This window comes from Cervus elaphus, chromosome 5 (genome assembly GCF_910594005.1).
Source record: "Cervus elaphus chromosome 5, mCerEla1.1, whole genome shotgun sequence".
NCBI lineage: Eukaryota > Metazoa > Chordata > Mammalia > Artiodactyla > Cervidae > Cervus > Cervus elaphus.
The window spans coordinates 10,795,850-10,820,833 of NC_057819.1; the positions used below are offsets into that span (position 1 = coordinate 10,795,850).

The 24,984-nt window shown below is 44.9% G+C and overlaps 2 protein-coding genes across 6 annotated transcripts in view; one reads left to right on the plus strand and one right to left on the minus strand.

Moving 5' to 3' along the window:
• Positions 1 to 1,045: 1,045 nt before the first annotated feature.
• Positions 1,046 to 19,913, plus strand: TRAFD1 (TRAF-type zinc finger domain containing 1). Its single transcript, XM_043901669.1, has 12 exons — positions 1,046 to 1,169; positions 4,234 to 4,292; positions 8,310 to 8,445; positions 8,558 to 8,611; positions 10,647 to 11,049; positions 11,878 to 12,084; positions 14,348 to 14,424; positions 15,859 to 16,089; positions 17,089 to 17,209; positions 17,834 to 18,173; positions 18,736 to 18,808; positions 19,022 to 19,913. The coding sequence occupies exons 2-12, from the start codon at positions 4,246 to 4,248 to the stop codon at positions 19,079 to 19,081; spliced, it is 1,749 nt and encodes a 582-aa protein (XP_043757604.1). The 5' UTR covers positions 1,046 to 1,169; positions 4,234 to 4,245; the 3' UTR covers positions 19,082 to 19,913.
• Positions 19,914 to 22,629: 2,716 nt separating this feature from the next.
• Positions 22,630 to 24,984, minus strand: part of HECTD4 (HECT domain E3 ubiquitin protein ligase 4) — a 166,681-nt gene continuing 164,326 nt past the window's right edge. For all 5 annotated transcript variants that reach the window (XM_043901667.1, XM_043901668.1, XM_043901666.1 and 2 more), the window contains exon 76: positions 22,630 to 24,958. In XM_043901667.1, coding sequence (XP_043757602.1) covers positions 24,822 to 24,958 — 137 coding nt within the window. In that variant the 3' untranslated portion in view covers positions 22,630 to 24,821. The remainder of the gene's footprint in view (positions 24,959 to 24,984) is intronic.

Here is a 24,984-nt window from a genome sequence, read left to right on the forward strand (position 1 = left end):
CTGAAAAAGTGTATAGATGCTTCAGATATAGGAGCTAAAAATGAATAGATCTTCAAGGCTGAATGTGTAGTATTACAAAAAAATAGTCAAGGTGCAGGACAATATAGAATGGTACATTATCTTTAACATACAGTGAAAAGTGTTTAAATCCTAACTGTATAGCCTAGTGACCATTTACTAATTAGTACATCTGTGTTTACCACTTTGCAGATCGAGTTATAGAACACTTCCAGTACTTGGAAATCTTTCTCATATTTCCTTGCAGATCATACCCTCCAAATGGGAACCGTTATAGCAACTTCTCTCACCTTAGATTAATTTTGCCTGATTTTGAACTTTATATCTTGGGAATCACAGAGAATTTACGACCCATTTAAGCTAAGTATTCTATCCTGTTATAAATAAACAAGGCTTTGTGACCTGCTTCTCCTACTTACCACTATGTCATGAATATCTTGCAATTATAATCTGCAAAAAAATCATTACTTTGAATTGCTATATTGTAAATTATATGTTCTCTTCTACATTCAACTATTTTATATATATAATTCATGAGGGAGGAGGAATTCAGAGAATCTATTCAGGCAGCAAGTGGAGAATCTGAAACTGAAACTTGCCTGTCATGCACTCGCTCTTCCACTGTAAAAAGCCAAATGCTCAAATATGGGCAGAGCCTTGCAGATGTCTTGGCACGAGGGCATTATAATAGCAACAAGAATGACTAATAAGTATTAATGGCCCATGACAGGAGAACAAATGCCGTTAGTTATCTTGATATATAAGGAATATTAGTAATGTTTGTACAGAGTTTATTCATGCAAATATTATTAGCATGTGTCAGGAGGAACTGCAGGGTCTTATATCTAGGCTCACAGCTCAGGTCTCTGCCCCTCCTTCCAGATGTGCAGGGGTTGGGACTCCTAGGAACACGCCCCCGCGGAGCCCTGCGGAGCCAATCGGCACGCAGAAGGAGGGGCTCTGAGAACGACAACGGTGCTGTCCAATGGACAGAGAGTCGGGTCCACTCCTGGCCAATGGGCGCGCTCCTCCGTGACGGTCGGAAGTGGTGAGGCGGCTTCGGGGGCCGTTGTTCAGCCGCGGGGGCTCACAGTAGAGGCTCAGCGTCGGCGGCTTAGCGGGTTGTTTTGGCGTCTCTCGTCTCGTCCCAGGTGAGAGAAGCGGTGGCCAGCGTCTGGGGAACCTCCTTCGGCCTCCAGTTTCGGGAGGAGGCCGGCACCCCGAGGGTGGGCTCTTGTGGGCCCCTGGGATCGCGGGATTTCTCGTAAAAAAAAAAAAAAAAGAAAGATGCCCGCGTCGCGGAGTCTGTCCTGGCCAGTGGGAAAGGCCGTCCTTGCTCCTCTTAAGCGGAGCCTCGACAGCTCCCGGCGGTACCACCCCTTCCAGGCCTTGGCCCCGCGGGGCTGGGAGTCGGCCGTAGTTCGGAGCGCGCGGTGGGCACCGCGCCCCGGGCGGGGCGGGGCGGGGCGGGGCCCGAGTCCCGAGCGGCCAACCTGAGAGGGGCCGCGCGGGTGGCCTGGCGTGGGCTGTTGGCGGACGGACCCGGGTTCGAGGCCCCGACTCGGAACCGTGCAGCAGCTGTCTTCCCCGGATTTCCTCTTGCGCGGTCTCTGAAATGGGGGTGATGACTTTTTCACCTCGTCGGATTGTGGTCTGGATGAAAAGACTGTCCATGTAAAAGCGTTTAGCCATCAGTAGTGTTAGTCGCTCAGTCGTGCCCGACTCTTTGCGACCCCATGGACTGCAGCCCACCAGGCCCTTCTGTCCGTGGGATTCTCCCGGCAAGGATACTGGAGTGGGTTGCCATTTCCTTCTCCAGGGGATCTGTCCAACACAGGGATCGAACCCGGGTCTACTTGCACTGCCGGCAGATTCTTTACCGACTGAGCCCTCAGTAAACAGCCGGTAAAAGTCAATTACTGTTGGCGAAGCTGGTGCCCTCCCCACTCCCCATCTCGGATCACCCCTCCCCCTCGGGAAACTGCCTCCTGGGGTGTGGACCCTGCGGTGTGTCCCCACCCACCTCGGGCACAGGGAAGTCTTGGGAGTCCTGGCCTTCGCCTAAGAGGGGCTTCCTTCTAAGGTTTAAAGGAAACTTACTCTCCCAGAGCGCTTCCATGCGTTCGCTCCTTACTCCTCCCAGTGACCCTTTCTGCGTGAGGAATCCGAAGGCCCAGAGAGGTTAAATCACACATCTGCTGAACGGCAGAACCAGAATTGACCCTGGGACCAACTCCGAGCCCTGCGTGCACCCCAACCCCCTTGAAGCTAGAGAACCCGGCACTTGACTCTTCAGAGGCTCTGACCCTGGCTTTGGTGGGATGGAATACAGCATGCCTAGGATCAGTCAAACAGCCCTGAGAAAAGTTATCAGGCTTCCCCCTTTTGGGAACATGAATTATTTTTCATAGGTAGGTGCTTCCTGTCACTGGTTTACATCACATCAGAGTGGATGTCCTTAATCTTGTCACTTCCTAGTTTAAAACTCTTCTGTGGTTTATCACTGAACTTGGAGTATAATCCAGTATTCTTTCTCTCCTACAGGATAAGGGCTTGAATCATCCCCCTTTTTCATTATGCTCTTCCAGATCTACCTGTACTTTCTCTCATTGCCTCTGAGGCCTAGTGCCTGAGTGGGTTTTTCTCTGTTCCATCCTCTTATCTTCCTCTGCAAGGATGGATCCTTGTGCTTCAGGTCTTTTTTTTAAATATGTCATGTCCTCAGAAAGGTCTTCCCTGACCACCCTTATCTAGAATAGATTCCCTTCATTCAGTCTCCATTTGTCTACTTAACTTTAACATGAAAATACTCATCAGTTTCTTTGCTTTTTTCCCCCATCACTAAATTGTTGTGTTAGAGATTGGACAATATATTTTGTTATTTTGTATTGTTAGGACTAGGGTACAAGTGGCACACGGTCTTAATTATGTTGAATGAACGAGTAGGTGTTTTGAAAAGTGTTAGTTTGGAAAGGTGTAAACCATTCAAGAGCCCTACTAAGGGCTCTTTTAGACCATTTTTGCGTCATGGAAAGGGGTAATCTGAGTATTGTAAATACTGGTATTAAAGTTGTCAAAACTTTGCTTTCTGCATTGACATCTTGTTTAGAAAGAAGCAAAGACTTTATAGTGGCAAAATCTGGCAGACACTATTTCAATGAAGTGATCAAAGTTAGCATCATCTGTATTAATGACTGTTGACATCATGTGGTTTCTGATATAATGCCCTGAGATGAGCACAACATCACTTCTGTGGTATTTTTGTCAAAAATGTATTAAGCATAAATTCAGCTTGAAGCATATTCTACAAAATAGCTAACCAGTACATTTAACAAGGTCATGCTGGATGAAAGACTGAAGGAATTGCTGGCAGTCTAGTGGTTAGGGCTCCGTTCCTCCTCTACAGGAGGCATGGGTTTGAGGGTTTGGTCCCTAGTTGAGGAACTAAGATCCTGCATGCTGCTCGGTCAAAAAAAAAAAAAAGGAATGACTGAAAAAATATCCCTGATCAAAGAAGATTAAGGAGAAATAAATAAATGCAATATTTGACTTGATTGCATCCTGAACCCAAGAAAGGGTATTAGTGCATGATTTGTGAAATTAACTAATTGTAGATTAGTTGTTAGTATTGTATTAGTATTAGTTTCCTGCCCTTTGGTAATTTTACTGTGGTTATTTATGATGTACTGGGTGAGAGATATGTGGGAGTTCTTTGTGCTGTTTTTGCAAAACAAATTATTTTTATTTTTTGTTGTTGATTACTTATTTTTGGCTGTTCTGCATCTTCACCACTCTGTGGGCTTTTCTCTAGTTGGCAGAGAGCGGGGGCTACTCTTTAGTTGTGGTGTGCGGGCTTCTCCTTGTGGTGGCTTCTCTTGTTGCCGTTCCTGGGCTCTAGAATACAAGCTCAGTAGTTGTGGCACAAGGGCTTAATTGCTCCGGCACGTGGGATCTTCCCAGACTGGGGATCGAACCCGTGTCTCCTACGTTGGTAGGCAGATTCTTTACCACTGAACCACCAGGGAAGCCCTGCAAGTCAAGTTATTTTAAAATGAAAATAATCAGACCCAAGTGGGTTGGGTATTAAATGAAATGAACTGGCTTTGGTGACATTTTCTGTGCACTGTTGTGTGTGTTTGTGTGTGTGTGTGTGTGGTCATTCTTAAAACAGAAATGAAATGGAAAGATCCGACATCTTCCTTTGTTGTTTTTTAGGAACAGCTCAAGATGGCTGAATTTCTAAATGACCAGGACACTCAACTGTGTGACAATTGGTAAGAAATCGAAGAAATATTATTGGAATGAGGACAATTCTGTAAACAGTTGGTTTAGTAGTTGGCAGGTTAAAATTGGAGCCGTATAACATGTCATGCAAATATATGGGATTAAAGTTTTTTTTTAAACAATTTTGGATAAAATTGCCTGTTTTAGAAATTCCACAAGGTGATTGGTTTAGGTAGCATAGAGCAGTGACAATACTGATGGGATGGAGCTGGGAGTTAGGGGTCTGTTTCCTACCGTGAATTAGTTAATGACTTTTGGCAAGTCACTTGGCTGCTTTGAATCCTCACTTTTCTGACCTATAGGTTCAGTAATTTGTTTTTTCTCTTTCTGAAAATTATCATATGTTTTTTTAAAGATAATAAAAATATAATGAAATTTTTGGACTAGAGCAGTATTTTTCAAAGTGTGTTCCAGGGGCCTCCCTGAATGGTTGCAGCGGCTGTCTTGAGGTTGAATGGGATCATGGTTTAGTGTGAACTTGGCTCTATGTGTACAACAGAACAGCTCAGCTGTTTTTGTAAAGGATTTTACTGAAAGAATGTTCCATTGCTTTAAAAAAAAGTTTAGTCAAAGTCTTTAAGCAGTCCCGCATGATTCCAGAACTGTTAGTAGAAGGACTGGGTGCAGACTTGAATGTCAAGCTTTCTTATATTCGTGTTTTTAACTGACAAGAGTGACAAGAAAGAGCAACTCTTTTCTGCTGAAATGAAACTTAGGAGTGCAGCTTGTAATCAGCTGATTTCTGGTTGGACTTTCTCAAGAACTTGGCATTTTAGGGATATCCAAGTTCCCTTACTGAAAGCAAAAGAAAAAAGCAAAGCAGAACTACCTGTGCTATATTTAACTTACCAAATTGTGGTAGGAGAGGCTGTTGAAAGATGAGCCTGATAAAATTTTTTCTTTCTTTTTTTTTTAAATTGCCTTTTGCTTTCTACTCAACTTCTCAGCAGCGTTAGGATACAATCAGAGCAACTGCTGGTCGAAATATTCTTTCCCTGCATGGAATTAAGATTTTATTTCTGTGAGGATGTCTTGCCTTATAGGGTATTTTTTTGGTACTGTGCCACTGTTCCTTTCACCTTTTAAAAAAATTGTTTTAGCTCTGTTTAGGTTTTATGTGTACAGTTTCTGATGCAAGTGTAATAATCAATTATACAAATAATCACAAGAAAACATTGTGTTTTTAGAAAGAAACAGACATACTGGCTTTAACATCAGTTAAGAGATTCTTATTTTTTCTGTCCACTACATTTTGAAGAAATCTCAAACCTAGGACAGTATATAAATGTCCCTATGCTAAGGGACTTTTTTTTAAAAAAGAAAGGGTAAGTTAATGGAAAGCTAATGAAAACAAGGTTATTCAAAGCCAAAGCAATTTAAGGAAAAAAGGGAGATTAGCATGGAAACCTGACCAAGCCAGTACAATCCTCCCATTTAAGTAGCCCTGTTTAAATTCCAGGTTTTAAAATTCTGTCTTTAGAGCTATATTCCTGTTGTTCCCTAAGAAAAGTTAAGGTGCTCATCAGAGTATGTGCTGCATGCAGTTAAACCTCCTGGGCCAGGAAGAAGAATAGTTTGTTGTGATTGAAGGTGTTTTTTTGTTTTTTTTTTTTGCATGTTACCTCTTTTCTTACTGTTTTGTCCATTGATGGGAGAGTTTGAGTCTCAAAAACAAGCTTCAGTGTTAAAAGACTTTGACTTCTTATTTTTGCATGGTTCTATGTCATTTGGAAGCCTGCTGGGGATTTTTCTGGAAACCTTGGAAAATAAAATTTCCATTTTCTGGAAACCTTGGAAAGTGAAATTTCATCTCTAACTGGGCTAGTTCTTCCTTGGGCCTTTTAGCAGTTTTATCTAGAATTGAATGTGTTCTCATTTAAAACATCTTAATTTTATCTGTAGGTAGGAGGCAAGTATATTAGTATTTTGTCTCTCTTTAGAACTTTTGGTGGAACTACCTTGGCAGCTAAATTCAAAAAAAAGTAACCATCAGGCAACCATTTTGCGTAATTGCTGCAGTTGTCTTTTATCTTCTTTCAGGGTTTCCCAAAAGGTGACAGTGTAAATGCTCTGTGATCTTACCTGACAACTGCTTTTGATTCTTGCTTCTTTATGTCATGGGCCTTAATATTTTTTAATCCTAAAGTTTTTAGTGGTATTATACATGTAGAATGAATGCTCTGTGTCCTGAAGAGCCCTGTAAAATAAAGACCAGACATTTATTTTCTTGACTTTGGCTATTTAAAGAAAATTGTTGTCAAAATTATGAAAAAAGAATCTGGACTCTCAGCACTGTAAGAGGTAATTGCTGGCTTTAATTTTTCGTGGCATCTGTGCACACAGGATTTGCAATCAGGATATGACTTTGCTTCCTGCGCTTTGTTGGTATACAGTATCCTTAGGTATTTTTAATAGTTTTCAGTTTTTTACCATTTTATGATACTAATGAAAATCGTCATAATCCCAAGAGTGGAATTACTGGTCTTTAACAAGTAATTTAATGGCAGGGTCTTTGTTTTATTATTGTTTAAGGGTCCTAGAAATAGAAATGCAGATTTAGACTGTTGAAAAGCAGTGGTTTTATACTACCACCAGCCATCTGTTAAGACTACTAGTTTCATAACATCTTTAATAGTAGGATTTACTAATTTTAATATTTATTAGTTTAATAGATTTAGATAACTGATTTATAGCTCCTTCCACTATATATTTTAATATTCTTCAGTTTTGAAAAACTTAAGCTGAATTAATTTAAAACTGATGGTTTTCTTAGAAAGCTGGGAATTTTGGTAAAACAGGGGACGTTAAGGGTGTCAAAGCATTGGTAGTTTCCCTCTTATCCATCTGAGTTTTCTTCCCACCTCTCACACTGATTGTTACTCTGCATCCCCTTCCTTTTGTTTTGAGAGCTGCCTCGATGACTAGGGTACAGGTGACATCAAGGTACATGCCTCAATGGTTCTACTTTTGGATGAAAACGAATTTGCTTTTTTTTTTTTTGGTGTCTTAGTCTTTTAGATTGGGAGTATGACTAGCTGGAGGCACACCTGTCATCCTACTTTGAAATGTTTCTTAGACTATGTCTGAAGATGAAAACTATAAAAGAGAAATAATCTGCGACTTGATGTGGGAGAAGGTCTCTGTAGTATTCAGCTTCAGAGGTGAAACAGGTTATTACAGATTTGTTGTGTAACTGTCTGTATTTATCCTGTTCAGTGTTTTGTTTTCTGAAAATTTATCCTAGGTGACATACTCACAGGCACATTCTATTAATGCTTCCTGTAGTTAGACTGAAATTGGAGATTTCTAATGGTCATAACTGAATGAGGAAAAGGAAGGCCTTTGAATGTTATATGCCTCTAGTTTGAGTGTATGTGTACTCTGGGGGAAGGGATTTAGGATTTCCTTTTGGTACATTTCTACAGTAAAGTTTATACCAACCCAACCAGAGAGCTTGTTCCCAGTTCATGTCCAGCCTGCTTTGAAAGACATGTGAGACATAAAGGGGGCAGGATCTATCCCAAAGCTGGCATCTGCCCCTTTTGCTTTGACTTTAGTGGCATAAAATCTAATGTGATTAAAGGTAGCTGATACTGAAAGTAAATGGTAGATGGGTTTTTTTTTTTAATTTATTTTTTAAAAATAATCCTGGAGTGGATCGTTGTGCTTTGGAGCGTGGATGGTTTTGGAAAAGCCTAGCTCTGCTAGCTCCTCGTGGCATCTGACTTCATGTTGTTGGTTGTGATGAACTCTAACATTTCGAAAGTGAGGCTGAGCTTTTAGAGGTTGTGCACAGCACTGAGAACTCAGTGTTGCATGGAAGACTGAAACCCTTCAGGAATTAATTCTTGGAAAGCAGGGGCAGTAACAGTCACAGGGTTTTTTCGTTAGGTCCTCACTAAAGAGAAGTAATGGAATCTGAAGATTGGACCAGACAGATTTCCCTGTGATTCCTCTGGGCATAGATGTCAGTAATTCTTGCCTTTTTCTTTGATCTGTTTCTGTAGCAAAAAAGAAATTCCTGTGTTTAACTTTACCATCCATGAGATCCACTGTCAAAGGAACATTGGTATGTGTCCTGTCTGCAAGGAACCATTTCCCAAATCTGACATGGAGACGCACGTGGCCACAGAACACTGTCAGGTGAACCACCACGTACTCAAATGTTCAGGAGCGGATTAGACTTGCTGTTGTGTGACAGCAAGTGAGCGTGTTGTCACAAAGCCCATTCACTGAATCTTGCTTCTTACCCTAGGTGACCTGCAAGTGTAACAAGAAGTTGGAGAAAAGGCAGCTCAAGAAGCACGAGGTTAGTTTCCCTGAACCATGAAGGGAATTACCATGGGGCCAGTCCTGTTGAGATTACAGAGCCGCCTGCAGAGCAGAAAGCCAGTCTGGTGGAGTCTTTGTTCTCCACCAGCGCCAGGCACCCTGCCTCTCAAAGCCTGTCTGAGCCTACTTGAGACTTGGACTGTCTGCTGCCAGATCTGACTGCACGGCTGCTGTGCCTCAGGCCCTTTGGAACCGAGTCCTTCCTGCTGGGGTTTGCCTGTTGGCAGGCTTACTGAGCGCTAAACCAAGCCTGGGATGGCCAGTGTGGTACAGCCTCTTTAGCACACAGCCTGCCTTCTATCTTCTAATCCCATTTTGACTTCTTGATCGCTTGGGTGACATGCTGTTTACACCCAGACAAATTCTCAGCATTTGACAAGAGAGGATATAGTATCATTTGGTCTCTAGTTGAGATAAAATTGGGCATAGTTGAATAAGTGTGTGTGTGTGTTTTTAAATTAATTTTCGGCTGTGCTGGGTCCTTGTTGCTGCCCTTTGGCTTTCTCTGGTTGTGAGTGGGAGCTGCTCTTGTGGTGTGCAGGCTCCTCACTGCCGTGGCATCTCTTGTGGAGCATAGGCTCTAGGACGTGCCGGCTTCAGTAGTTGCGGCCCATGGGCTCAGTTGCCTTGAGGTACTTGGGATCTTCCTGGACCAGGGATCGAATCTGTGTCCTCTGCATTGGCAGGGGGATTCTCCAGCACCTGACCACCAGGGAAGCCCTATATATATATATGTACGTGAAGTCACTCAGTCGTGACTTTGCAACCCCATGGACTGTAGCCCACCAGGCTCCTCTGTCCGTGGGATTCTCCAGGCAAGAATACTGGAATGGGTTGCCATTTCCTTCTCCAGGGGATCTTCCCAACCCAGAGATCAAACCCAGGTCTCCCGAATTGCAGGCAGACGCTTTACCGACTGAGCCACCAGGGAAGTCAATATGTGTATGTGTGTGTGTGTGTATATTTTGAGTGAACATAAACATATTTACCAATTAATAAATCCCAACAACTGTTTAGTTGGTGATCATGCAGGAATGTGTATATATATGTAAACATTCATTAAGATATATACTTAGGATTTGTGCATTTCATTCTGTGTACCTGAAAAAATCTATTAATGTATTAATTTATAATTTTGAAAGGTGATTCATGGTCAGTGTAGAAAACTTGGAAAATATAAAAACAATTACTTAAAGACCCCAAAGCTCAGAGATAAACATAAATAATTTGGCACTCTTTCATTGCTTTTTCTAAGCATTTGACCTAAATTTTATTAGGCCAGGGAAATCCCTTTGTTGATGATTCTTGGGTTTTTTGTTTTTTTTTTTGATTCTTGATTTATTTGGGTAGTTTAAAGGCAATATTGGGACTTTCCTGGTGGTCCAGTGGCTAAGACTCCACTCCCAATGTAGGGTGCCCAGGTTCGATCCCTGGTCAGGGAACTAGATCCCATGGTCAGGGAACCATATGCAGCAACTAAAGATCCTGTGTGTGGCAACAAAGACCTGGTGTAGCCAAATAAATAAATGAATAAATAAATATTTTAAAGAGAACAAAAAATAAAGAAAGCCAGTGCTGCATACATATGTGCAGATTAGAAAAGTCAGTGTCTTTCTAAAGGACAATCCCTTTTCCTCATTGCCAGGTACTTAGAGTAGCAAGGGGAAATTGGTCTGGGGGAGCTTTGACAAGCACATGGGAATTGCTCTGCTTTTGCTGTTTGCCCCTGGACTTCGCTGGCTAATTTTGGGTTCCTCTGTAATGTGTACAGAAGATGACGATAGGGTGTCTGTAAGGAGTGAATAGTTTCCTCATAAGATTTTCTTTCCCTTTGTAGAATCTGGTGGCAGGACAAAGAGGGAAGCTGTGACTCTTAAATACATAGAAAACCATGGCAGGCAAAGCTAGGGTTGGAAGAGAATATTTTTGTAAATACTTTTTGCTTTCCTCGCCCTATGCGACAGCATGACCTCTCTTAGGAATATTAACTGCTTCATTATTCTGTTTTGCAGGAGACTGAGTGTCCTCTACGGCTTGCCCTTTGCCAGCACTGTGATCTGGAACTTTCTGTTCTTAAGCTGAAGGACCATGAAGATTACTGTGGTGCCCGGACGGAGTTATGTGGCACCTGTGGGCGCAATGTCCTGGTGAAAGATCTGAAGACTCACCCTGAAGTGTGTGGGAGAGATGTGGAGGAAAAGAGAGTCGAGGCTGCCGTGCCACCTAACGCGTATGATGAATCTTGGGGTCCAGATAGGATCTGGATTGCGTCCCAGCTCAGACAGATTGAGGCTCTGGACCCACCCATGAGGCTCCCTCGAAGGCCCCTGAGAGCCTTTGAATCAGACCTTTTCCAAAGTAGAACCACCAACCAAAGGAGCATGACAGCCCAGTTTCCAATTCAGAATAATCTGTGTGAGTTGTGTCTGGGAGTAGAAACCTGGAATGGTATCAGGATCTGGGCAAATGGGAACAGGGCTTTGGAACCAGATAGATCTTAATTATAGAAACCTGACTGTAACATGAGGAAGAATACTTAACTTTCCTATAGAACCTCTTTGCTATTGGATTATTGTTGGGTGACAGTGCTGTTCATAGCTGACATTACTGAGTGTACCTTTGTGTGCCTAAAGGCATTTACAGAGTGCTTTACTTGTGTTAACTTATTTAGTTCTCACAACAGTTTTCTCTGAGGGTAGGTAAGTGGTAGAGCTGGGGTTTGAATTCAGGCTGTCTGACCCTATGCTTTAAACCATTCTGCTATCAGGCAGAAAGTGTGTTAGTCGCTGAGTTGTGTCTGACTCTTTGTGATCCCATAGACTGTAGCCCACCGGTTCCTTGGTCCATGGGATTTTCGAGGCAAGAATACTGAAGTGAATTGCCATGCCCTTTTCCAGGGGATCTTCCTGACCCAGGGATTGAACCCTGGTTTCCCATATTACAGGCAGACTTTTTACTGTCTGAGTAGAAAATACATGTAAAATGCTTAACACAGTGCCTGTTTCATAGTTACAGCTCATTCATATTGCTTACTAATAAAACAATTAGAATAATAATGGAGCCTTTTATCATGGCAGTCTTAATGTTTGGATTCCTGTGAGCACTGTAGGGCTGGGCCTCTTTTGTTCATGCACAGATTCCTGAAAACCTTGAATATTTGCTAGGCCTGGACTTGAACTAAGGGATGGCAGCATATCTAACATTTCTTAAATACTAGTTGTTGTTTCTTTTTCCCCCCCTCAGTGGAAGAACAAGAAAGGCAGGAAAGGAATAGAAGCCGGCAGACCCCCAAAGAGCGTGGTGAAGACAGTGCAAATTTGGACTTCATGTTGGCCCTAAGTCTGCAGAATGAAGGCCAGGCCCCCACCTTGGCAGAGCAGGACTTCTGGAGGGTCATATATGAGGCAGACCAGTCCCGTGAAGGTCCCAGCGCTCTCAATGACATCAGGGGTGTGTTTGTTTATTCTGCACTAGCCTCTGTCTCTATGTCACAATTCATATAAGATTGCAAGTTTTTCATGAGATAGAATTTATTTTTTTATTTCATTTATTTGCTTTTCTCAATTCTTTTTTAAAAATTGTCAAGAATAGTAAGTACAGTGACTATCTATTAATATATGCCCCTCACTTATATTCATCAATTTTAGTATTTCCACTTATCTTTATATTTCTTTCCCCCCGAGCCATTTGAGAATAAGTTGCCGACATAACATTTTATCCCTAAATGGTCTTCAGATGTATTTCTTTAGAACAAGGGCATTCTCCTATGTGAACACAATACAAATATCACTTTCAGGAAAGTTCCTTACTTAACACATAGTGTCCTTTAGAGCTTTTTAATTTTGTTTTTGAAATCCAGGATTATGCATTATATATTTAGTTCTTTCTAGGTTCTTTTAGTTTGGTTTCCTACTCTCTCCCTCTTTTTAAAAAATTTTATTTATTTTATTTTTGGCTGTGCTGGGTCTTTGTTGCTGTGTGTGGGCTTTCTCTAGTCACAGCGAGCAGGGGCTGCTCTGTAGTTGTGGCGTGTGGCCTTCTCACAGCAGTAGCTTCTCTTGTTGTGGTGCATGGGCTTCAGTAGTCGTGCACAGGTTTAGTTGCTCAGCGGCATGTGGGGTCTTCCTGGACCAGGGATCAAACCTGTGTCCCCTGTATTGACAGGTGAATTCTTAGCCACTGTACCACTAGGGAAACACTCCTCCTCCTCTTTTCTTTCTTTTGGCATTTTTGAAGAGTCCAGACCTGCTGTTTTGTAGACTACTTCTTTCTCAATTAAGATGTGTCTGATTATTTTCCTGTGTTTAAGTTCATGTTATAGTTTTGGCAGGAGTGCTATACCGGCCATGCTGTTTCTTTCTCAAGATGTCAGTTTGTCCTGTTTGTTAGAGTAGAGTCTGTCATATATCTCCATTGTTCAGGTAGCCTTTTTGCTTCATATTAGCTGTGTGTAGGATGCTGTTTCTAGATTGCTGGGGAACATAGTCTTATCCAGCAGTTTTAGTATTCATTGATGTTTCTTGATTGAATCAAGTATTATTATGGCAGTTGTAAAATGGTAATTTTTTTATTTCTCTCCTCTGTTCTGTATTTATTAGTTGTCCTTCATCTGTAGAGAACTTTGGTCCCCCCACCCCCATTTGAAACCAATTTTTTTTTTTTATTGTTGGATTAAAACTAAGTTTTTAAAAATAAAAGTTGGATTATGAGCAGTGAATCACCCTTGTTTAGAGAACAATATGTTTGAGAAAGGCATATCATATTTAAAATGCTCAACTTGCAAGATTTTAGGGACCTGAAAATTAAGTAGCTCTCAGTTGTGGTTTTTCTTCATGTCACTGTAAGAATAATGACCTTAAGGAAAGTAGGATTAACTTTGAACATTTTGTTGATTTAGATAGAATAGGAATTGGTCATGGATCCAGATATTTAAGTTTGAGTCTTTCTTTTTCTTTGGCCAAGCTGCATGGCATGTGGGATCTTAGTTCCCCAACCAGGGCTCTGACCTGAGCATTTAGATTGGTGAAGAAAGTAAAATATTAATAGCATATTTATGACAAATGAAGACTCTGGATTCAGTGTAGTTTATTTTCTCCTTTCTTGGTCATTTCTTAGATTGCTTTATTGACTTTTTTCTTTGTTTGCATGTTTCATTCACTCATGTTGGATCTTTCTGGATCCTGCATGAATGAATGGTTTGGAATTTATATTCTCTTGTAGTTGCCCTGGAAATTTCAACATACTTAAATTTAGACTTTTTTAGTCCGCCGCCTCACACCTCTCTTGGCTAACACAGTAACCTTGGACTGTGGACGACCCCTTTATGACTTGAGTGCCACTGACAGGTGTCAGTGCTCTCTGTTGTTAGCCTTTTAACACCCTGATGTAGAGTTTTCTTGTTTTATGTACTCGTATTTATCATTTTGTGTATTATGTGTTCACCATTTTCTTTGCTCACCCCTGCCTCCTTGTTTCTTCAAATTTCCTTTTAGGATACATTTCTTCCTGACGTACATTCTTTATAAGTATCTGCAAGTATAAAATACTGCAAGTATCTGTTGGTTATGAAGACTCTGTTTGGGTCTGAAAATATATTTTGTCTTCATATTTAATAGTTTTAAGGAAATCAGATTTTCCTGTCAACCCCCCCTAAGGGGTATAAAAGGTTGAATCAAGTGTTTTTCACTTTGAGTCTGTGTGGCCTGATACCTAGGTGCAGTTGACGAGACCATGTTGCCTTGTGAATTTTGTGAGGAGCTCTACCCAGAGGAACTGCTGATTGACCATCAGGTGGGTTGTGAGTTACTTGAGGGCTTTAAGCTTTAAGGAAGAACGTGTGCAGGCCATATTGGTGTTGCAGACCATGTGAAATCTTGAGCAAACCGATACAACTCTTGTGATGAGAGGAGCAACTGTGTTGTTTTGTTTTGTTTTTCTTTTTTTTACTATTTTGGTTTTTTTGGCTGTGCTGCATAGCATGTGGGATCTTAGTTCCCCAACTAGGGATTGAACCTGCACCCTTGGCTGCTAGTGAAAGCACAGAGTCCTAACTACTGAACTGCCAGGGAAAATCCAGTAGTAATTGTGTGTGACTGACACGTGGGTGTGAGAATTTGGCCTCATTCTCTCTGGGCAAAGTAACATCCATGCCAGCGGGCCCAGTTGCTGCCTCCATTCTGTGGAGATACTGTACGTCTCTTGAGACCATCTTGTAATCAGCTCTCATCTCATGCCACGTTTGATTTACAGGAACCCTGCTGAAGTCCCTGCAGTTCCTGGGAGGGCCAGGGGTCTGTTTTGCACTTTACTTTTTACTGGACATGTGTGGCCTTTTACCCCTGTCTCCTTAACACACCCAGCTGCACAGACCCCTCACTCACAGACTTGGTTCAGACATGACTCTCAGGAAAGTATCCTGGGGAATGCTCCAAAAGCTAGGCCAGAGGTCCCATCTGTGTGCCCCCCAGACGGGCTGTGCCCATATCTCTCTTAGCCTGTCATCCTCACCCTGTGGTGTGGACCGCTGATCCCCTGTGGGTCTGCACCACTAGGTGGAGCTCCTAGAGGACAGGTTCTGGGCCTTCTTGGTTTCTGAATCTCTGAATACGTGGTGTATGAAAGGTGTCAGGTAGTTTTTGAATGACTGAAAGTGCCTGTGCTCTTTAGGAGGGCTTAGAGAATAGCCTTTGTGTTGGAAGAGTGGCTCCACTGGGGAGGGAGCTCCTTTCCCTCTCAACATTCGTACACTCTGATTTGGTTTGACCTCGTCTGGTACTTCCATGGCTAGTAAGTGGTCCCTGTGCTCTGGGTGGAACACGCATTCCCCCATACGTGGAACAATACAGCATTTGAAAACATTATTTGGTTTGGGAGTAACACAAGAAAATCCATTCACAGGGATAACAAAGAATATATCGGCCTCTCTTACTGTATGTCTGTGGAAAGAATCTTGAAGCTTTTCAAATTAATTTAGAGAGAATAATCACATAAAAACACACTTAAAAAAATTAAAACAGTACAGAAATGTTTAAAGTAAAAGCAGAGTGAGTGTTTCATCTGTGTTCCTCTGACCCTTTTTAGTCCTTTTCCCAAATATTAATTAAGCATTATGAAAATGTTGTGACTTCCTGAAAATATTTTCAGAATTTAGTTTGTTCCTTAACTTCTGTGTTTTTTTTTTTCTTTTTTTTTTTGTTTTGTTTTAATCTGTGTTTTTTGAGACAGACAAGCTGTAACCCTTCATGTGCCTTACCTCCGCTCAATGTGGGCAGCACTTCCCCCCGAGGGGTGGAGGACCCTGATGTTATCTTCCAGAAGCTGATTCGGCAGTCTGCAAGTGACCATTTTGAGTCTTTGATGGGCTTCAGCAGCTCTCCTCCCGTGGAGGACAGCGTTGTCATCCCATGTGAATTCTGTGGGGTCCAGCTGGAAGAGGAGGTGCTGTTCCATCACCAGGTGAGAGTCCCCGAGGACCCAGGCACTTCTCCTGTCCCCTTGATCCTCTGGGAGTGAACCTGAGGCTTTCAGAGCCAAGAAGGCCTCTCTGGCCTTGAAATTGCGTGCATACCTGATCTGGTTACTGGCTGTGTCCTGTTTCGTGAGCTGAGGTACACAGTACCTCAGGCCTTTGGACTTTCCCTGCCTTCTGGCAGTGGAAAGCATTGTATCACAAGCTGTAGCTCAAGGAGCCAGGACTCTAGGTAAGCAAGTGTGGAGGACTTGCCAGAGGGTTTAGAGGAGTTTCCCTGAGGTCCCTGACAATTTCTGCTTTTGACCATGTGTGTTCTTCCTGTTGGGGTGGCATTTGCATCTTGCATTCCAGGAATCTGGAATCTGATTCTAGCTTTGTCCTTACGGTTGGCCTCCGGTCCGTCCCAGCCCCTCACGGGGGATGCCTGTGAATGAGGGAATTAGACTGGATGATCTGAAGTCCTTTTTCAGCTTTCACAGTCTGAGATTCCAGCATCTCAGTGGAAGATATGTTTTCTGCCCTGTCTTGTTTGTTATGGGAGTGAACACTGAAGGTATTTCAGAGGCACTTCTGTAATTGATGCCATATAGATGTTGCTAGAACACCACACATTTCATTTCTGAAATAAACACTTGTGCCTTTGGATTAAGCAGTAGATAAGTTAACTGCTTGTTGTCTCCTAGGGGAGACCACAAAATAAGCAGTGGTGTCAGTACTCTGTGGTCAAAATGTAGACAGACCTGTCTGGGCTCCCGGGATCAGCCCTTCCTTCATCCCTGCACAGATCAGAGAGTGCTTCTGAGCTTCCTGATCAGTCAGTGCTAGTAGGAACAATTGCTCTGTCCTGTCATCCTGTCCCGTCGACACCACCCTGCCACCCTTCTACCCACCATCAGGTGTGTGCCGCCAGCCCGGGGTTCCTTGCCTCCCAGTGCTTCGTCTCATAGGAGTGACTGGGTACTAATTCTGGTTTTTCTTGTTAGGACCAGTGTGACCAGCGGCCAGCCACAGCAAACAACCACATGACAGAGGGAATCCCTAGCCAGGATCTCCAGCCTCGAGAGACCTCACCAGAGCTGCCCAAGAGGCGTGTCCGACACCAGGGTATGGGCCAGGGCTGAGCCAAGGCTGCACTTCTCATCAGCTCCTCTAACAGGGTTACCTGCACCCCAAATTAGCGAGCACAGTACGCGCTCACTGAGGACTCCCTTGGGGCTAGTTGTGGCCCTGGATTAGACTTGGCTGCTTTGGGGACAGCCATGAGATACGCTTAGCATCAGTGCTTATTCAGCTGCCGGTCCCTGTCAGTACACTTAGTGGATGACTGGGAGATAATTTTCACAGCTTACTGTGGCTGCCCTGGGCCCCTGCTTCTAATTGAAATATGTTCACCTAGAGTAGGGTGATCAAAATTATCCTCAGTATTCTTATAGCCTCAGGACTAGGCAAATAAACTGTTTTTGAAACCCAGTCACTATTACAAACCCAAAGCCAGTTAGAAGTGATTTGTCAAAGTTTGCTTATGCACCATTGTTGACTAGTTAGTGAGGACTTAGGTGGTTAAGTGTACAGTGTGGATTAATGTTCTCAACCCTGTCCTGGAGACATGGGTTTCAGCATCCTTTAGGGGCGAGGCAGTCATCTTTTACCCAGGATCTTTTGTTCTTGCCCCGAATCCAGCACCAAGAGCAGCCTTTCCCCTGAAGCTGGTGCTTTTTCTCTTCTCAGGAGACCTGTCTTCTGGTTACATGGATGATCTCAAGCAGGAAACGGCTAAAGGGCCTGCCTACCCTCTCCCCTCTAGCCGACCCCCTAACAATACGGCCGCTCCTCCTAACCGCCTGTCAACATCCACATCAGGCCCCAGGCCTGGGTGCCAGCCGAGCCCTCCTCGTGCTCTGAAGCTCAATAACGTAGACAGCCAGGGTGTCCGGGGGCGCAGTCGAAACAGCCATAACGGGGCTCTGGCTCCTGGCCACGTCCCAGCGGCTTACCCTGCTCGGAGTCTCTACCCAGAAAACCTTGTGCCCTCTTTTCCCCGTGGACCTTCAGGGCGATACGGAGCAAGGTGAGAAACACTGCCTGCGTGGAGAGCTCGGGGGTGGCTCAGGAGAATGGAAGTGTGGATTTCGCTGGTATCGTGGCCTGATTCATAATGTCCTTTTGCTCTCTGTGGTTTTTTATTTATTTTTGGCTGTGCTGGGTCTTCTTTGCTGCACAGGCATTTCTCTAGCGGCAGTGAGCAGGGGCTGTGCTCTAGTTGCGGTGCACGGGCTTCTCATTGCAGTGGCTTCTCTTGTTGAAGGACAAGCTCTGGGCGCACAGGCTGCATGACTTGTGGCGCGTGGGCTCAGTAGTGTGGCTCCCGGGCTTGGTGGTTGTGCTGCACTGGCTTAGTTGCTCTGAGGCATATGGGATCTTCCTGGACCAGGGATCGAACCTGCGTCTTTCTGCATTGGTAGGCGACTTCTTTACCACAGAGCCACCAAGAAAGTCCCTCTGTGGTTTTTTTATTCATTAGTTTTATCTTCTGGAGAGCTTCTTTTGTCTGGCTCCAGCTGTTTCTGTCCTGTGTTTCCTGACTTTGGCTCGGGCATCTCAGGAATGAGTTTCCAATCCTTCTCTTTCAGCGGTAGGAGTGAAGGTGGCAGGAGCCCCCGGGCCACGCCCACAGCCGCCAGCTACCGCAGCAGAACTGCAAAGGTGAGTGGGATCCAGCCCATAAAGCTCAGTGAGGACTCCGGTGGGTGGGCTGGTGTGGTTCTTGAAGTCAGAGAAGCTGCTGGGCCTCGGCTGATGGTGGCTGAAGGACCGCGCTGTGGCTCTTGAGGAGGAGGTTTCATAGAAGCCTGGCACTTCTGGCGCTCTTCAGGAGGACCGCTGCATAAACCTCGTTTGTGTCCTGTTGTCCAACAGGCCAAAGCCCCCAAGCCGCAGGGGGCTGGGGACGCAGAGGAGGAAGAGGAGGAGGAGTAACGAGCACCCCCAGAGAACGCACGCTGGTGCCATCTTCTCCGCACGGCTTGTCACGGGACAGCCCTGCTCCTCGGGCTCTGTGGGCAGGGGCGACCTTTCAGATTTTAACGTTTTCTAGGTTATGGCCATTTTGTGTCTTTTGAGATTGTGCTGTGGGAGTTTGGGGGTTTGAGGGAGGGTTGGCAGGGAGGCTGTTGAGAATGTTTCAGCTTTAGCTGCTGCCTTTGACAGCACAGAAATGTACGTTAGGGTCCCTCGGCCTACCAGGGCTTCATCTTTTGACATACTGTCACCGTTGCTTCATGGTGCTGTGGGGTCCTGGTGGGAAAGAGGGAAGGTTCTGGAAAGCTGGTCCCACCAGTGAGGTGATGCTCTTCCTGTGGTGGCCTGAATTTGGGACCTTGGGGGGTAACCTCTCATGTGTCCTGCCCGTCCCCACTCTAGAATTTGGGCTCTGGGGTGTGTGGAGGGGCTTTGGTGAAGTGTTCAGGCCAGTTGCAATATGTGTTAGAAACAAGGCTTTTGGAGATGAGTTTCAGGTGAGTGGACTACGGGCTTTGTTTTAATCTGCTTCTTTGGCATTTGGCATCACTGCCTTCTGTTTCTGAGGGGAGCACGGCTTCTTTGTCTTCACTGCCTTCTGATGGAGAAGGCCAGGGGCTCCCTGTGCCCTCCAGAGCCATGCTGGGCTCTGCCTTAATCAGGACTGAAGCCTAAACTCGTGGTTGGCTCTGAAAACCAAGAATCAGAGCCCCCTCCCCTCTTTTTATTTTACTATTACTGTTATTATTAACATCCTTGTAATAGAAATAAACTTTGTACTTGGAGTTCAGCTGAGTCGTGTGGTTCCTTGTGCTTCGCGCTCTTTGGAGAGTGCAGGCGGACCAGGGTGCCTGGAGTCAGCTCTGCGCAACGAGGGAAGCCGTGCCTTCTGAGAGAGTGCCACAGTCAAGATGCGGCTTTTCTGTTTACCTGGAGTTAGGGAAACTGACAGGTGGCTGCAGCTCTGGGCTGATTTGGGGAGGGCTGGGGGCCACCCCCAAACAAAGAGAGGAGGGCAGATTCCTCAAAAGTCTCAATCCCAAGAGTTGCTGAGCCTTAGCAAAATTATCCATCACCCCCTGGCACCTCATACTTTGCACCAGAACATCTAGCACTGTAGGTCATTTTGACCTCATTTGTTTTCCTCTCAACAACCTAGTGGGAGTGGGAAAAGTAGGAAGAATTGCTCCAATTTCACATGTGGAAACAGGGGTGACTTGTATAAGGCTATGCAGCTATTAATTCATGGCAGCCAGGACTCATCTGGATCTGAGTTATACCGAGAAAAAGAAAAAGGATGACCTCCCTGGCGGTCCAGCGGTTAGGACTCTGTGCTTCTACTGCAGGAGTTGTGGGTTCCATCCCTGGTTTGGGAACTAAGACCCTGCAAGCCGTGGAGCATGGCCAAAAGGGAACTAAGACCCTGCAAGCCGTGGAGCATGGCCAAAATAAATAACTTTTAAAAAACGTTATTCCCATATAGCTTTCTGGTCTGCTGTTACCATGAGGTTTTGATATAGTAGTCTGTATATATACAAGACTATTTTAAGTTGCTGGTATCTTAATTTCAAATGCGTTTTCTGTGTCCTGCATTTGTACTCTCCCTCATGCTTGCTGGTTTTGAAATCCTATTTGTGTATGGATGATTTTCTACCTTTACTGTAGGTTTGCCTTTGCCAGTGAGCTTTTCCATTCATTATTTGCTATTTTCTAGTTTTGCCCTTTTCCAGCTAGAGATGTTCGTTTAGTATGTTACAAGGTTGGTTTGGTAGTGCTGAATTCTCTGAGCTTTTTCTGAATTGTCTGTAAAGCTTTCAATTTCTCCACCAAGTCTGAACGAGAACCTTTCTGGGTAGAGGATTCTTGGTTGTGGGCTTTCCCCCGTTTGATCCTGCAGTGGAAGCCCGGAGTCGTTGCCACTGGACCCCTGGGGAAGTTTGCTGCCGTGTTTCTACTGGATTTACACCCAGGAGTGGACTTGCTGGTCTAAGAGGAGGAACCAGAACAACTAACGCAGGTGTAGGGTCCATTCCCCCAGCAGTGCATGAGAGTTCTCTTGGTTCCACGTCTTCCCCAACCGTGGTGCTATCTTTCTCTCCCTTTTGCTGGTTGTGCAGTATGCTCATTGTGATTTTAATTTGCATTCCCCTGATATAACTAATGAGACCGGATATGTTCTCATCGTTAGATGGTGTAATTCTGAATATATTTGAGACAACTTTTAAAAAGGAAATGGCCTCCACCATCCTGGCCAGCTGAAACTCCAATACTTTGGCCACCATATGCAAAGAACTGATTCATTTGAAAAGATTGAAGGCGGGAGGAGAAGGGGATGACAGAGGAAGAGAAGGCTGGATGGCATCACCGACTCAATGGACATGAGTTTGAGTAAACTCTGGGAGTTGGTGATGGACAGGGAGGCCTGGCGTGCTGCAGCCCATGGGGTCGCAAAGAGCCTGACATGACTGAGCGACTGAACTGGACTGATGGGCCAGCAGGAGAATCCTAGGTGTGACAACGGAGGTGTCTTATTCTCTGGCTTCATGTGTCTGATGAGAGTCTTCTCTCTGCTGCGAGTGCTTGTTTTTTGCTCTGCTTCTAGCACCCTGAAGCAACGCTGCGAGTGCTTGTTTTTTGCTTTGCTTCTAGCACCTTGAAGCAACAAACTGGAGAAGAGAGGAAAGTTGCTTGTTCCTCGTCCAACAGGGTTCTTAATCTTTGTATAATAAATACGTAGGACACAACCACTAACAGCATTTATTGAGTACAAAGAAGGTGGAGTCAAGAGAATGAGAATTAAGTGGGTCTGTAGTCTCCTGAATGCAGACCAGAGGGCATGTATGTATATGTGCGTGTGTGTGTAGGGTGTGTGTGGTGTGGCGGGGAGTGTGTGTGTGATGGACATGGGACAAGAAGGCAGAGCGTTGATCTTGGATGGTAGTTCTGAGCTAAGTCTTTCCCGCTTCCCTGCATTTTCCTTTTGCACAAAGTAGTTCTAAATCCACTGCCTGTGCCCAAGGGAGGACACATGGTCTAGGAGAGGCCCAGACTCTTCCAGTGCAACTGTCCACTTGAGGAAAATCCTCACGTCAGATGAGAGTATAGACCAGCTCCAGGACAAGGAGTTGGCAAGACCTGCGGGGGTAGGTTTACCTTTGACCTTGGATTTCCATCCCTTCAATCAGACTTCCTATATGAAAACCAAAGAGACTTCCCTGGTGGTCCACTGGTTCAGAGTTCATCTTCCAATGCAGGAGGTGCGGGTTCCATCCCTGGTTGGAGAGCTAAGATCCCACATGCCTCGTAGCCAAAATCCAAGACATAGAAAAAATATTGTGACAAATTCAATAAAGCCTTTTTAAAAAGTCCACATCAAAAAAAAAAAGAAAAAGAAAACTTAAAAATAAAGAAAAAGAAAACCACAGACTTAAGGGGTTGAGTTGCGGAGCAACAGGTCATTTATAAGCATAATGGAGTTAAGAATCACACCAAGTCCAAAGAGACCATAATAATTAGAAACACTTTTAATTTCTAGCCGCTTGGTAACCCTCAAGCATCAGAGCCATTCAAGGATGTTAGCCTTTGAATGTTCTCAGCAAGAGTAGATGACCACACAACTCTTAAGGTAAATCAAAATTAGATGAAGGTTATTTATTGGTGTGACTTTTCCTGTCATGAGCTTCCTTTACACAGCAGTGGTGTAAATAGCATCAAACTGAATGAAAAGTTTGTTAGATGCAACCATAAATAATTATAATAAATATACATCAAGTAACTTTACAGCACACATTTTTTAGGGCCAAGGTTTGGATCTGTCTGGACCTCAATGTGTTCTCTGGGAGAAGCAGTCGTGTTAGCAGCAGATACCTTACTCACAGCTGTCATCTAGTCAAGAGATGGGCCAATAAAAGCTTCCTCTTGGGGAGGTAGCTGACAATTCAGAGTCCATTCAAGGGATGGGAAGGATGGGGGGGTGGGGGGACAAAGATTTAAAAATACAGGGAGGAAAAACCACTTTTAGTAAATCCAAAGGCTCTTTCATTATGCAGAAATGAAATAAAAGGATCCTTGTTGTCAGGACTATGTCCTGGCGAGACCCCCAGTCAAGGGGGCTATGGCCCCCAGGAGGCAGCAGCCGACCGTGTTCCTTCCAGTCAGGGAAACTGGTGGCAGGCACCTCCAGACATGACTGATCCTGCATCAAATGTAATTGATGCGACTGGAACAATTCATCCAGGTTTATCCTTTCCTTAGGTCAGGGAATTGTTTTTATAATGGTCCTTAATGCATTTCCTAAGAAGAACAGGGAGGCGGTGGATGCTAATGCCTTTAACTCTAAAATCCACACCTTTCCAACAGGCCAGGGCCACAGCCGAGAAAGGAAGAGCAAATCCTCTCTCTCACCAGCATTCACACTCCAAAGCCTTCTAGACAGCACTCACACAGAACTTCCAATATTCACAATATTTTACAATAAATACAGTGATGTGATTTTGCACGAACTGGCAAGGTCCAAAAATGACAGGGTCCAATAGGATGGCGTATGCTGCTCTCGAACAAAGTACCACTGGACAGAGACCTACTCGGGCACAGATGCACCGGGGCTGCAGGGAGCTGCGGCAGCTCAGCCCTGGCACACACTCACGTGGGGAAGGGAGGGGGTGCAGGGAGGGCCTGGCCAGAGGGGCGGAAGGACCCGGTGTCTCCATCTGGATTTGAAGGTCTTAGTCACTGAAGTAGACCCCGAATGGAGCAGAGCACCTCAGACAGCTCTTTTGAAAATGGGGTGTGGCCTTTCCGCTGCTCCTCACATCACAAACACCAGTGAGGAAGGGCCGTTTCTGAGGACAGAAGGGCTGGGGTGGGGGGGCCAGAGTCATGTGCTTTCATGTTCAGAGTCCCGGAAAAATGCCCCCACTTGAGCTCTGTTCCTTCAGCTCCCAGGCTCTTCTCAGCCCCTGAGCTGGGACGCACCTGGCCTGACTCTGGACTAAGGTCAGGAGGGATCCCTTCGGTCATCCGCTCCTAAGCGGCACTCAGCGGGAGCCTGTCAGACTGGGCCCAGGAGAGTCGGAGAGCAGAAGGGTTGTCTGGGTGGGAAGGGGAGGGCGAACCACGGTGGGCTTTTCCTCAGAAAAACCCAGACCATAGACAAGAGTCTACAGCCGGAAGATCAACACACAAAACTCCCTATGTGTGTCTCCCATGTTTGGGTCACTGGCCCAACCATTTCAAGTTGGAAGGAGGCCTGCAGGAGCCATGTCCGGCAGAAACGCCAGCTCGAGGCGGAAGGCAGGGCTGGCCACAGACTTGTCTGTGGAGACGCGAACAGGGCGCTCTGCGGGCTGAGAGCATCTCACTACCAGCTTCCTGCTGGGTGGTTCTGTGACGTAGTGTCAGAACCTGGTGGCCACGAAGGAAAATGTCCAGGAAGATCAAATGAGACACGAGCTGTCTGGGAACTAAACTATCCTACAAACATACCACAAACAGGTAGCAAAAGAACCAACCCATCACGAAACGTACAAATACATAAGGTTAAGTCTTCCAGGAGGCCCTGGAATGTGGACAAAAGTTCGGAAAAGCAAAATGTTGCCAACTCCTCACGCAGGGCCCTGGAGGGGTGTGCCCGCAGCAGCAGGCTTCCCAAGCCAGCAGAGCAGAGCCTCGGTGACAGCCTAACCTTGGCTCCCTCCCCTCAGCCACTCAGGGGGTCTTCGCGGTAGTGAATGGCACAACGTAGTTTCTCCAGCATGATTTCCAGTGAGGAGTACTGGGGAAGCTTGATCATGAACATGCATGTCTCTACTCGGATGTAGCGAGAATCTGGGGAACCTACAGGAGAGACCAGCATTAGAGCA

Coding starts and splice junctions, on each gene's coding strand:
- TRAFD1 (XM_043901669.1), top strand. CDS start 4,246: ATGGCTGAATTTCTAAATGACCAGGACACTCAACTGTGTGACAATTG. Junction 12,085..14,347: donor CGCTCTCAATGACATCAGGG/GTGTGTTTGTTT, acceptor CCTGATACCTAG/GTGCAGTTGACGAGACCATG. Junction 18,809..19,021: donor ACCGCAGCAGAACTGCAAAG/GTGAGTGGGATC, acceptor GTTGTCCAACAG/GCCAAAGCCCCCAAGCCGCA.